The 12741-nt window shown below is 45.4% G+C and overlaps 1 protein-coding gene across 2 annotated transcripts in view; it reads right to left on the reverse strand.

The window, feature by feature from the left end:
- The window catches only part of tbc1d5 (TBC1 domain family, member 5), a 604945-nt gene that overhangs the window by 431596 nt on the left and 160608 nt on the right, over positions 1-12741 (reverse strand). For both annotated transcript variants that reach the window (XM_038797832.1, XM_038797833.1), the window contains one exon: positions 5756-5828. In XM_038797832.1, coding sequence (XP_038653760.1) covers positions 5756-5828 — 73 coding nt within the window. The remainder of the gene's footprint in view (positions 1-5755; positions 5829-12741) is intronic.

Genomic DNA, 12741 nt, shown 5'->3' on the forward strand with positions numbered 1-12741 from the left:
CGGTGTTCAGTTGGATGAAGGCAGTACTCTACAGCAACGGTGTGAGGTTCAGCGTGGTCTACCCAGCAATGTTGAGGGTGACCTATAACTCAAGAGATTTCTACTTTGAGATGGTGGAGATGTTTGTGAAGGCCGAAAGACTGGGGTTGAAATGAGAGATGGGATTGAGGTTTAGCCTTAGACTGGGGTGGGGGGGGGGGGGGGGGGGGGGTTTAAAACGTTGTGTGTACAGCCTTTATTTCTTGTTTCAGGTGGTTTATTTATTTTGTATTTGTGGGGGGAAACAGTTGGGTTGGTTAATGAGAAAGGGTTTTTTACCTTTGCTATGGGCTACAGTGGGTATGAATATATTGGGCTTGGGGACTAGGGTGGTTTTCTGGGGCGCATTTTTTTACTCTGTTTGCTGGTCGTTATTTTCAGGGACTGGGTAATAGGGAGGGGATTGGGGGATGGGGGTCCTAGGCAGGGGCCTCCACACTAGCAAGCGAACGGGAGTGTGGTGGGGGAGGGGCCGCATCATTGCAACCGGGTCAAACAGGACTTGATGGGCTGGGTGGTGTGAAAGGTGGGGGGGGATGAGATTGATACTGGGAGAGGCGTTTTCAAGAAAAAGAGTATGGGAAATTCTGGGAGGGGGCTGGTGATATTGGTGGGCAAAACAGTGCAGTTTCAGATAGAGACGGTGGTGGCGGACCAGAGGGGCAGATACGTGATAGTAACAGAGGCATTGGAGGAGACGTTGATGGCGCTGGCGAGCATATATGGACCCAACTGGGACGATGCGGGTTTTGTGAAGAGGGTGCTGGGTGCCATTCCGTATTTGGATACCCACAAGTTAATAGTGGGTGGGGGGGGGGGGGGTATTGTAATATGGTGTAAGAGCCGATGGTGGATAGGTCTCAGCCACGCTTGCTGGCCCAGTCAGCAGGAGCGAAGGTGCTGGCTGGGCTCTTAAGGGAAATGGGAGGAGTGGACCCATGGAGGTTCTTGCAGCCGAGGAATGGGAGTATTCGTATTTTACCCCGGTACATAAAGTGCACTCAAGAATAAACGTTTTCATATGGGGATGGTGTTATTGGCTGGGGTCAGGAGTTCCGACTATTTTGCGATATTGATTTTGGACCATGCGCTGCATTGTGTGGATGCGGTTTTGGAGAAGGGGATGGCTCAAGAGGCCGGGGTGGAGAATGGACGTGGGGTTGTTAGGAGACTGGAGCTTTTGCGATACGATCAGGAAGGCGATCAGGGAATATGTGGGGTTTAAATGCACGGGAAAGTTTTGCAGTCAGTGGTTTGGGATGCTCTGAAGCCATAGGCGAGGGGGGAGGCGATATCGCTCAAGGCTAAGGTGGACAAGGAGGAGAGTGAGGAGCGCCAAAAATTGATAGAGAAGATTCTGGAGGTGGATGGGAGGTATGCAGAGGACCCAGACCCAGCCCTCTTGGCCAAGAGGAAGGAGCCTCATGCGAAGTTCGATTAGTTGTCCACAGTGAAAGCAGTGCATCAGTTGAGAAGGGTGAGGGGGGCGGTTTATGAGCACAGGGAGAAGGCAGGGCATATGTTGGCCGGCCAGCTCTGGAGGGAAGCGGCGGTGAGGGAGATAGTTCTGGTGCGGGATAAGTTGGGGAAACTGGTGGTGACCCTGGAGCAGATCAATGAAGTATTTGAAGAGTTGGACAAGAAGTTATATAGGTTAGAGCCACCAGGGGAGGAGAGGATCGAGAGATTAGTGGGTTCCTGGACGGATTGGGGTACCCAAGGTTGGGTGAAGAGGGTCGGGCAGACTTGAAGGGGCCGGTGGGGGAGCAAGAGGTACAGGAATCGATTGGGAGGATGCAGGTAGGGAAGGTGGCAGGACCGGATAGGTTCCCCGTTGAATTCTGTAAGAAATTTAAGGATAAGCTGGCACCACTGATGGTGTGAATGTTCGAGGTTGCGACAGGCAGGGGTGTCGTGCCACAGATGATGGGGCAGGCTTCGATTTCCCTGCTGCTAAAGAAGGATAAGGACCCAGTGGAGTATAGGCCCAAATCCCTTCTGAATGTAGATGCCAAGATATTGGCAAAGGCTTCTGCGGCAAGGCTGGAGGGATGTCTCCTGAAGGTGACTGGGGAGGACCAGACAGGGTTTGAGAAGGGAAGGTTCCTGGAGGGTGTCTATGGGGGGGCATTAAGGCGAAATGGGAGGAGGAGCTTGGTGGGGTGGGGCAATGGAAGAGGGACTGTGGTGTGAGATGCTGCGGAGGATAAATGCCTCAACCTCGTGAGAGAGGCTGGAGTTGATACAGTTGAAAGTCATGCATAGGGCGCACCTAACAAAATCGAGGATGAGCCGGCTGTTGGAGGGGGTGGAGGATGTCCATGAGCGATGTGGGAGGGGCCTCACTAACCACGTTCATATGTTCTGGTCCTGCTCGAAGCTGGAAAGATTTTGGCAGGAGGTATTTAGCACAACCTTGGGAGTCTTGCATATGGATGTGGAGCCTGTTCCCCTAGAAGCCATTTTTGGAGTGTCGCACCGGCCCGAGCTGCAGGCGGGTGCTTGGGGAAAGAGGTTTTTGCCTTCACTGACTGATCACTCATTGGAGTGGAGGCCAGCCTCTCCACCCTGTGCCTCAATGTGGCAGGGGCACCTGCTGGAGTTTTTCACATTGGAGAAGGTGAAGTTCAAGCTGAGGGGTTGAAGGAGGGTTCTACAATTCTTGTGGTTTGTTTATTATGCACTTTTGGGAGTCAGTTGCCGTTGAATTGGGGCTGGGGGACTATTTTCTCTTTTATATTGTTGGGCTTGTTTTGTTTCTGTTTCTTATTGGTATAGCGAAAATGAAAATATGGCCAACAAAAGTATACAAATATTAAAATATTATTTTTGTCTTAAATCGAATACTGGTGTCCTTGACATGCAGGACAGAAAATTTAATGTACAGATAGATATAACGCAGGTAGGATTATTCCTAATTGGAACCGTTTTGCCAGTGTATGGTGTGAAGCGTGGCAATCCGTATGTTATATCATGGTATTTAGAATTCAGATTCGGACTCACAAATTTCAATCAAAATATTTTAAATCAGAGTATCGCTTTTTTCCTCCCTCACTCCCAACCACAATCCCATATTGGAGAGGAACCGAGGCCAAGATCAGATCAGCCATGATCTTATTGAATGGCAGAGCAGGTTCAAGAGACAGGCTGGCCTATTCCTGCTCCTTGTTGTAAGATCTTATGTATTCCTTTAAAGGACATAGGCACAAAGTAGATAGGCAAGTGAATGAGCAGGTCTCAGAGCCCAGGACAGGATCTCGACTGGAGAAACAGAGTGGTTGTGCATATCAAGTTGGATTGTGAACAGAAGGACAAAGCAGATATGAGCAGGTCTGTCAAGCCTGCTCTGTCATTCAATACCATCATGGTAAGTCTTCGAATTAAACTCCACTTCCCACTCACTTCCTCTATCTCCTCGGAGGCCAAACATCTGTCTATTCCAGTTTTAAATATGTTCAACAAAGCAGCATCCACAACCACCTGCGGTAGAAAATTCTGAAGATTCACAGCCCTTTGAGTTAATTATTTTTTTTACTCTTTTACAGGATTGGGCATCATTGCCTAGGCCAGCATTTCTTGCCCTTCCCTAAATGCATTGCCCTTAAAGGTGGTGAGCTGCCTTCTTGAACTGCTGCAGCCCATGTAATGTAGGTACACCCACTGTGCTGTTAGGGAGGGAGTTCCAGGATTTTGACCCAGCGACAGTGAAGGACCGGTGATATATTTCCAAGTCAGAATGGTGAGTGACATAGGGGGTAAACTTGCAGGTGATGGTGTTCCTATGCATCTGCTGCCTTGTCCTTCAAGGTGGTAGATGTTGTACCTTTCAAAGATACCTTGGTGAGTTCCTGCAGTGCATCTTGTAGATGGTACACACTGCTGCACCGCTATGCGTCGGTGGTGGAGGGAGTGGATGTTGAGGGTGGTTACTTGGTTCAGGGTGGTGTCAAACTTCTTAAATGTTGCTGCAGCTCCAGACAAACAAGCAGGTTGAGAGTATTTCATCACACTCCTGACTTGTGACTTGTAAATAAAGGACAGGTTTTGGGGGATCAAGAAGCGATTCACTCTCCACAGAATTCCCAGCCTCTGACCTGCTCTTGTAGCCACAGTATTTGGATGGCCTGTCCAGTTAAATCTCTGATCAAAGATAACCCCAGGATGGTGATATTGGACGATTCAGCCACAGTAATGCCACTGAATGTTAAGGGCAAATGCTGGATTCTCGCTCTTGGAGACGGTCATGCTCGACACTCGTGTGCCACAAGCATTACTTACCACTTACCAGCCCAAGCCAGAATGAAGTCCAGTTAGAACATAGAACAGTACAGCACAGAACAGGCCCTTCGGCCCTCGATGTTGTGCCGAGCCATGATCACCCTACTCAAACCCACGTAACCACCATATACCCGTAACCCAATAACCCCCCCCTTAACCTTACTTTATTAGGACACTACGGGCAATTTAGCACGGCCAATCCACCTAACCCGCACATCTTTGGACTGTGGGAGGAAACCGGAGCACCCAGAGGAAACCCACGCACACACGGGGAGGACGTGCAGACTCCGCACAGACAGTGACCCAGCCGGGAATCGAACCTGGGACCCTGGAGCTGTGAAGCATTTATGCTAACCACCATGCTACCGTGCTGCCCATTCTTGGTGCATATGGGCACGGAATGGTCCAGAGCATTCAAGCACCCTAAACACACAGCATTCTTTCCCAAACACCACCACTTGTCATTTGATCTCACTCTTTGTCCTCTCCCTAGATATCTTCTAATTCAACTCGCACCCCACAATAGCCACTGGTCACTTGCAGCTCATGCAAGCGCCACCACAAAAATCTTAAGTTCCCATCACATAAAAATAATAAGCTTTATTGTCACAAATAGACTTACATTTACACTGCAATGAAGTTACTGTGAAAAGCCCCGAGTCACCACACTACAGCACCTGTATTCAGAATGTCCAATTCACCTAACAACTCATTTTTCGGGGTTTGTGGGAGGAACCGGAGCACCCAGAGGAAATCCACGCAGACACGGGGAGAACGTGCAGACTCCACACGGACAGTGACCCAAACCGGGAATCAAACCTGGAACCCTGGAAATGTGAAGCAACAGTGCTACCCACTGTTACCGTGCCGCCATATCCCCCCAATGACAGAAAACATTCAAACAGAACAAAAACAGAGAATAAAATTGAATGGAAAACCAGAAGAGAAGAGAAAGGGAGGCAAGAGAAGGAAAGGAGGAAAGAAAACCAAAAAGCAAAATAAAATGTGGTTGCTGGCAATTGGAAATAAAAATACAAAATGCTGGAAACACTCAAGCCATCAGAATAAACCTGTGCAGTGAGAAAAGGAGTTAATGTTTGAGGTTAATGATTACAGGTAAACAGCTTTAATGCTTGTGCAGATCCATGGAAAAGGGGGCAGAAAAATAACAAAGACAACAGAGTGGAGGGCAGGAATAATTAAAGGACAAAAGGAGGTGACAATGAGACAGTGTCAAATCAAAAGATGGCTTTAGCAATGGTGTGAATGACTGCAACTGAACAGCAGAGATCGAGGAAAAAGAAAGACAGATGAGCAAAGAAGAGCAGGAACACGTAAATAAGAATGTAAAATCTGATTTATGGCAGCTCACTGATGAATTTAAATAATCCTCACTTTGTGGAAAATAAACAGTTTAATAAATATGAGAGAAACTTACCCACAGTGCCACCTAAAGACAAAGATGGTAATGGCAATTTAGTAAGCAGCTGCACCGCCAAGTGCTGGGTGACCTGAAAAATTAGGAAGGGTAATTTTAACATAATTTTAAAATAATCAGGCATAATCAAAGCATTACAAAACCTTGACATGGATGGTGCAACAAACAAGAATTTATAATACTTTTAAACATAGAACATAAAGTGCAGGAGACCATTTGGCCCATCGAGTCTGCACCAACCCACTTAAACCCTCACTTCCACTCTATCCCCGCAACCCCAATAACCCCTCCTAACCTTTTTGATCACGGAGGGCAATTTATCATGGTCAATTCACCTAAACTAAACGTCTTTGGACTGTGAGAGGAAACCGGAGCACCCGGAGGAAATCCACGCACACACGAGGAGAACGTGCAGACTCCGCACAAACAGTGACCCAGCGAGGAATCGAACCTGGGACCCTGGCGCTGTGAAGCCATAGTGCTATCCACTTGTGCTACCTTGCTGCCCCAACAGGCAAATTATCAGACAAAATGTAATACTGATCACATAAAATGATATCAGGATAAGGGAAAGATGTAGGCTTCAAGGAGTGGTTTATAGCAGGGTTTTTCAAACTCAAAATCGCGACCTGCAGGTTCCTGATCGCGGCAAGCGTCCAACTGCCATGACCGGCTTTTAAAAATGACAGCCGCAGTTGGCTTGCGATTACCAGCTAGACTGTACCCCCTTAGGTGGGTCGGGCAGTGTACATGCCTAGAACCCAGCAGTGCAGACTGCCGCCTCCTGGCGTCAGCACGCTGTCCCAGGACAAAATTCTTTTTGAAAAACAATGAAAAACAATGGAGTCTTCCTTCCAGAAGCGACGGCAGAGAGCAGGTCGTGCACCCGTATGTACACTGACATTACGTGCCCTGTATATCCATGCTTTGGGCGCAAAATCACGGAGGAGAGATTCCTCCATTTTGTAGCTGCTTTCAAGCAAGGCAACAGGACTGTGAAGAGCTGAAGATGGATCATTTCATAATAAGAAAGTGAGGGCCAAAGGCACAGACACATCCAGCATCTCACAACAAAATCTGCTGGACAGCCCTGTCAGGAGAGTCCATGGCAGGACAAAGCAGTGCTGGTGAGAGGTTCAGGGCCTCTGGTGAACAACACATTAAGAAGCTGAAATCAGGAATAAAGCAGTATAAAAGATGATTCCTTGAGTTATGGTTTAATTAAAATGTCAATACAAATCAGGATACAAAGCCCAAGTGTGATATGCAGGAAAGAACTGGCAAATGGAAGTTTAATACCCTCAAAACGTCAAAGGCATTTGAAGACTAAGCATGGCGAATACAAGGACAAACCGCTTGATTTTGTTCAAAGGATGCAGCAAGAACTTAAATCGTCAGCTGAAGTCCTCAGCAGAAAAGTAACATTGAATGACAAAGCAAGTGAGATCGTGAGGCCCAAGCAGGCTCACCTGTCACATTAAAGGTAAGAAATAATGGTGGGTCACGAAGGTCGGTCGGCGTGGGTCACAAAGGCTGGTCGAACTGGATTCCGGGAAAAAAAGTTTGAAAACCACTAGCTTACACGAGGAGAGACATTTAGAGAGACAAGAAGGCTTAGGGAGATAATTCCTGAGCTTAGTGACGAGGCAGTTGAAGACACTGCAACCAATGATGGAACGATTAAAATTAGGAATGCACAAGAGGCCAGAATTGGAATTTGAAAATAAGGGTGTGAATTGTAAAATCGAGGGGTGGCGATGCTGGACCAGGAACCAATTTAGGCCAGTGAGCAGAACGGGACTTGGTGAAATTAGGGTTTAGGTGGCGGAGTTTTGGGTGAGCACAGGTTTCGAGAATGGAGGAAGGGAGAACAACCAGGAGAACACTGAAGCAGACAGGAGGTAATACAAATATGAATGAGGAGCTCAGCAACAAGTGTGTCCAACATTGAATATCATACAAAGTGCTTCTGGTGTACATTTTCCATCACACTTTAAGTATCACACATCAAACTTTTAAATGAAAAAAACTTACATTTATATTGTACCTTTCATGACATCGGGAAGTCTCAAAGTGCTTCACAGCCAATGAAACATTTTTGAAGTATTGATAGACCCTGTTGTAATGCAGGAAACGTGATAGCCAATGAGCACACAGCAAGTTCCCAAAAGCAGCAATGTGATCACGATCAGCATATCAGTTTTTAACAATGTTGATTGAGGGATAACATTGGCCAGGTGCCAATGGAGAACTCCGCTACTCTTCTTTGATAATGAGCCATGAATGTTCATTCACATTCACCTAAGAATGCAGATGGAGGCCTAGGTTTACCATTTCATCCAAAATGCACGGCATTTTCTAGCAGTGCAGCATTCCCTCAGTACTGCATTGGAATATCAGCCATGATCTTTGTATTCAAGTATATGGAGTGGAACTTGAACTTACAACCTTCTGACTCTCAGGCAAGAGTGATACAAACTGAGACACGACTGAAAGCATGTACATTCTGCGCCAAATAGTAGTACTGCATTTATATAGTGCCATTCATGACCACCAGATGTCTCCAGCAACCAATAAAGCATAATCCCTGTTGAGATTTAGGAAACATGGAAACTAAATTGCACACAAAAAAATCCCACAATCTGTAAAGTGATAACAACCAGTAGTCCTTGTGATCTTGATTGAGAGCTCTTCATCAAATTAGTTCTTCAAAGTAGTGTCACAGGATCATTTACATCCACTGAGTGACAGGTTCCCAGAGTCATAATTTCAGCTCAGGAGCTTCAACAAGGGTGCAACCTACTTTGCTGCCCACAACGAGTACGATTGGCCATTCCCGTAACAGCCTCCCCGAACAGGCGCCGGAATGTGGCGACTAGGGGCTTTTCACAGTAACTTCATTGAAGCCTACTTGTGACAATAAGCGATTTTCATTTTTTCATTTCATTCACAGAACATGGCCAAGACCTATGCATCAATGAAGAATTGTGGACAAAGTAAGCGCAGTAAAATCTAAAGCAATTTTCTTTTCCATGAAAAGCAAGGTAAAAGCAAAGACCCTTCTGGAGAAGGATCATTTAGACCCGAAACGTTAACAATGTTTCACCCAACAGATACTGCTAGACATGCTGAGTTTAGCCAGCATTTTCTGTTTAAAACACAACTTATTTGTGATAAATTTACAAGCAAGAATTATGTACGCTTGCATATGAACAGTAAGTACAGTAAAATAAAGAAACAGCCATGGAGAAAACTGGTAAATGGGAAATTATTCAGGTGGGAATGGTTCAAACAAGTCTTCAGATTCTTAAATATATTCGAATGGTTTGACCAGGTGCACTTTTTCAGTTAAATCTGTCATGGAAATTAAAACTAGGAGAACAATATCATTCATTCATAACTGTCAACCTCTAGAAACACTATTATTCATGTTTGATGGGAGATTTTGTTCTATAATTATAAGGATTCATACAAGCTGATTCTTTTACTAATTCAATAAGAAAGCTGCAAATCAGTTTATGCCGTAAGATCATAGAAGCAGAATTAGGCCATTTGGCCCATCGAGTATGCTCCGCTATTCAATCATGGCTGATATGCTTCCCATCCCCTTCCTCCCGCCTTCTCCCCAATACCCTCGATTCCCTTATTAATCAGGAACCTATTTGTCTATGTCTTAAAGACACCCAGTGACTTGGCCTCCACAGACTCCTGTGGCAATGAGTTCCACAGATCCTAAGGTTTAGCGTTCACTGCTAAAACCTGAATCCTAAACTGAGGAGGCAAAAATGACATTTGATATCCTAAGAAAACATTATTTTATTGCCAGAACAGATGTGACAACTTTCATTCCCAAATCCCCTCACAGAATTAAGCTTTGTGTCAATGCAAGCTCAGATTCACTGTAAGGATCACATGGGGCGTGAAAGTCTGTGAAATGACAATCAGAGTCAAATTGCCACTCTGTTCCTAGTTTCCTACCACAAAATCAAAGCAATCCTCTCTCGCCGGCCTACCAAGACAAACAAGAACCATGTAGGCCAACGCATTCCTGAGACCTTCAGTCAAGTCTGCACAGTCGAAAATAAAGTGACCAGGCCCCTTTTTTCACAGCACTAGCTGCCGTAAATCAGTTTAAAGGTCCAGCCACATTAAAGCCAGGTTTGTAAGGTAAGTGGGTAGGATTGGGGCAGGGATCAGGAGGGAGTGCAAGGGAGGTGGCATAGTCAAGGGAATGTGAAGATGGGGGATGATTAGTCAGAGGAGCCTGCAACGGGCTGGGTATCTATTGTTGGAAGACAGTCAGAGCCAGCCAAAGTTTGCATTATTAATTGAATTTTTTGATGGTTCCCGATGCAGAGCAATTGCCCATCGGAGGTTTGAAACTTCCCAGGCGATTTCCATGAATCCTTATCAGAGATCCTCTGGTGGGAGAGAGGTGGTTTTCCTCACTGCATCTTTGGGGTATCCACCAGACACATTGCCCCAGAGCTCGGAAGTAACGGGCCATGATCTCAAAAACAATGTTGTACTGCCAATTTTAACTTCTCAGCACTCACTTTAATTTCCAACAGATTTGGTTTTGATTTGATTTGATTTATTGTCACATGTACCGAAGTACAGAGAGAAGTATTTTTCTGTGGCCGAGGAACGTACACAGAACATACATCGTAGACACAAGAATAACCACAGAGAACATTGACAAATGGTACATCGACAAAACAGTGATTGGTTACAGTGCGGAACAAGGGGCCAAACAAAGCGCAAACATGAGCAATACAGATAAATGTGCATACACAGGTTCGAATAACTGACTACACAATGTTATTTGAAGCCACAGGAAATATTGCATTCATAACCACAAGAAAACGAGGACGTATTCATAAAATATAATCCATCAGTAGTTCTCCTATGCACAATGGTGTTCCCCAGTGGTCAGTATTAGTTCTGTTCTTTTCGATATAGAGGGCATAATTTTCAAGTTTGCAGATGGCACAAAACTCAAATGTAATAAACAATGGGGATAGTAACCTTCAAGAGGATAAAGACAGATTGGTGAAATTGAACAGACTCATGGCAGATTAAACACAGAAGTACAAACAGGGTACACTTTTAGTAAATTAAAGTTCAGTGACTTTCCATGATTTATCCATGTTTTTTTAAAATTTAGAGTGCCCAATTCATTTTTTTCCAATTAAGGGGTAATTTAGCATGGCCAATCCAATTACCCTGCACATCTTTGGGTTGTGGAGATGAGACCAACATCGCCACGAGGAGAATGTGCAAACTCTACACGGACAGTGACCATGACTTACCCATGATGAACAATAAATTGTCAGTGGGTCTTACCCACAAGATCAGAGCAAGTAGTTCTCGAATGCAGACATGCAGCATGATTTTCAACATCCTCTCCTCCACTAAGTGTTTATTCCTGCTCTGCCTTACCTCGCTTATCATGCTCCAGCTCTGAAAAAAGTACCTGCTGAGTCCTCCATCTCCGTAACAAAAATCTGCAACTGATGATAATAAACACACCTCACATAGGCAAGCAAGAAAGGAGGGCCAGGAAAATTTGGCGAGTGGGAAGTAGACATCGGAAGACATTACAAATCCATCGGAAAAGTTTGGAATTCCATCCAAAGTCAGTAAAGTTTCATCCCTGCCTTTAAATTTCCATGACTTTCCAATGACTTGGGTCTTTGTGGAAACTCCTATGGCATTTCCAGGCTTGGGAAAATCATTTACAAATTCTATGACTTTTCCAAGTTTTCCATTCCATTTCTTACATAAAACATTGGTCAGGACATCCCGTGGCGGCATGTAGAAGGTCACACATCAGTAGTTCCTGCCAGGGTACTTGTTTTTTTGGTAGTTTTTGCCGCCATCCGAGGGAACTTTGGTGAATAAACTTGGCTCATCTAAAGGTTTACTGAACCGGTCGATAAAATGGCAAAAGTTTCAAAAAAGACTGCTGAAACTTTGGGAAGTACTTCAAAATACAAGGGCAGGTGATGATGGAAATCCTCAAAAGTCGATTAAGGAGGCGCTTGGTTCGATTCGGGAGAAGGAGCAGAAAATCATGAAGGCTGTTAAGGAGCAAGGAGAGGTGCGAAGATGGTGAGGAAAGTTTGTCGGGACACAGCGATCAAATCACTTCGCTGGAGGCAGATACCTCATTGGCGGAGGAAGAGAAACAAAATCCTGAAGTAGAAAATGGATAACCTGGAGAAGAAGGTCAAGGAGACAAAACCTTAATTGTGGGGTTGCCAGAGGGGATAGAGGGCCCGTGTCCCACTGAGTATTTTTCTCCAATGTTTGGGAAACTGGTGGAGGGGATGGACAGATGTCCCCTCCAGCACTGAACACACCGCAGAAGCCTTGGGCAAATAGGCCACCACTAGCAGTGGCTGTAAGATTCCACAGCTTCCAAGAGAAGGAACTGGTCCTGAAGTGGGCTAAATAAAACCGAGACTTGAGATGGGAAGGGAACGCCATCCGGATATATCAAGACGACGGAGCAGATCTGGCGAAGAAATGGTCGGCCTTTAATAAGGAGAAGGTAGCGTTATACCAGAGTGGAATGAGGTTCAGGGTGGTGTACCCAGCGAGGCTTCGGATCACATAGGGGCCGAAAGACCACTAGATTGATACATCAAAGGAGGCGGAGGTAATTGTTAAAGAACATGGCCTTAGATTCAGTGAAAAGGGTTGTGTGGGAACTGCTATTGTTGTTGGTGGGATAGATTTGTTTGGGATTTTTATGTACTGTATACATTTGTTGTTATTCGAGGTTTGCGTAGTTGTGGGTGGGAGAGAACCAATTTGGGTAGGAGGCAGTGGTTAAGGTAATAGCAATGGGAATACATGGTTCCGAATGGGAATTTGAACATTTCAGTGGTGTTGGATTTTTGTTTCATATAACGAGGATAGGCTATGGAGCTTTTTTTCTTGTTGTTTCTTTATTTCACCCCGAGTAGAGGCTACTTCGC

Source organism: Scyliorhinus canicula, chromosome 5 (assembly GCF_902713615.1).
Source record: "Scyliorhinus canicula chromosome 5, sScyCan1.1, whole genome shotgun sequence".
Lineage (NCBI taxonomy): Eukaryota > Metazoa > Chordata > Chondrichthyes > Carcharhiniformes > Scyliorhinidae > Scyliorhinus > Scyliorhinus canicula.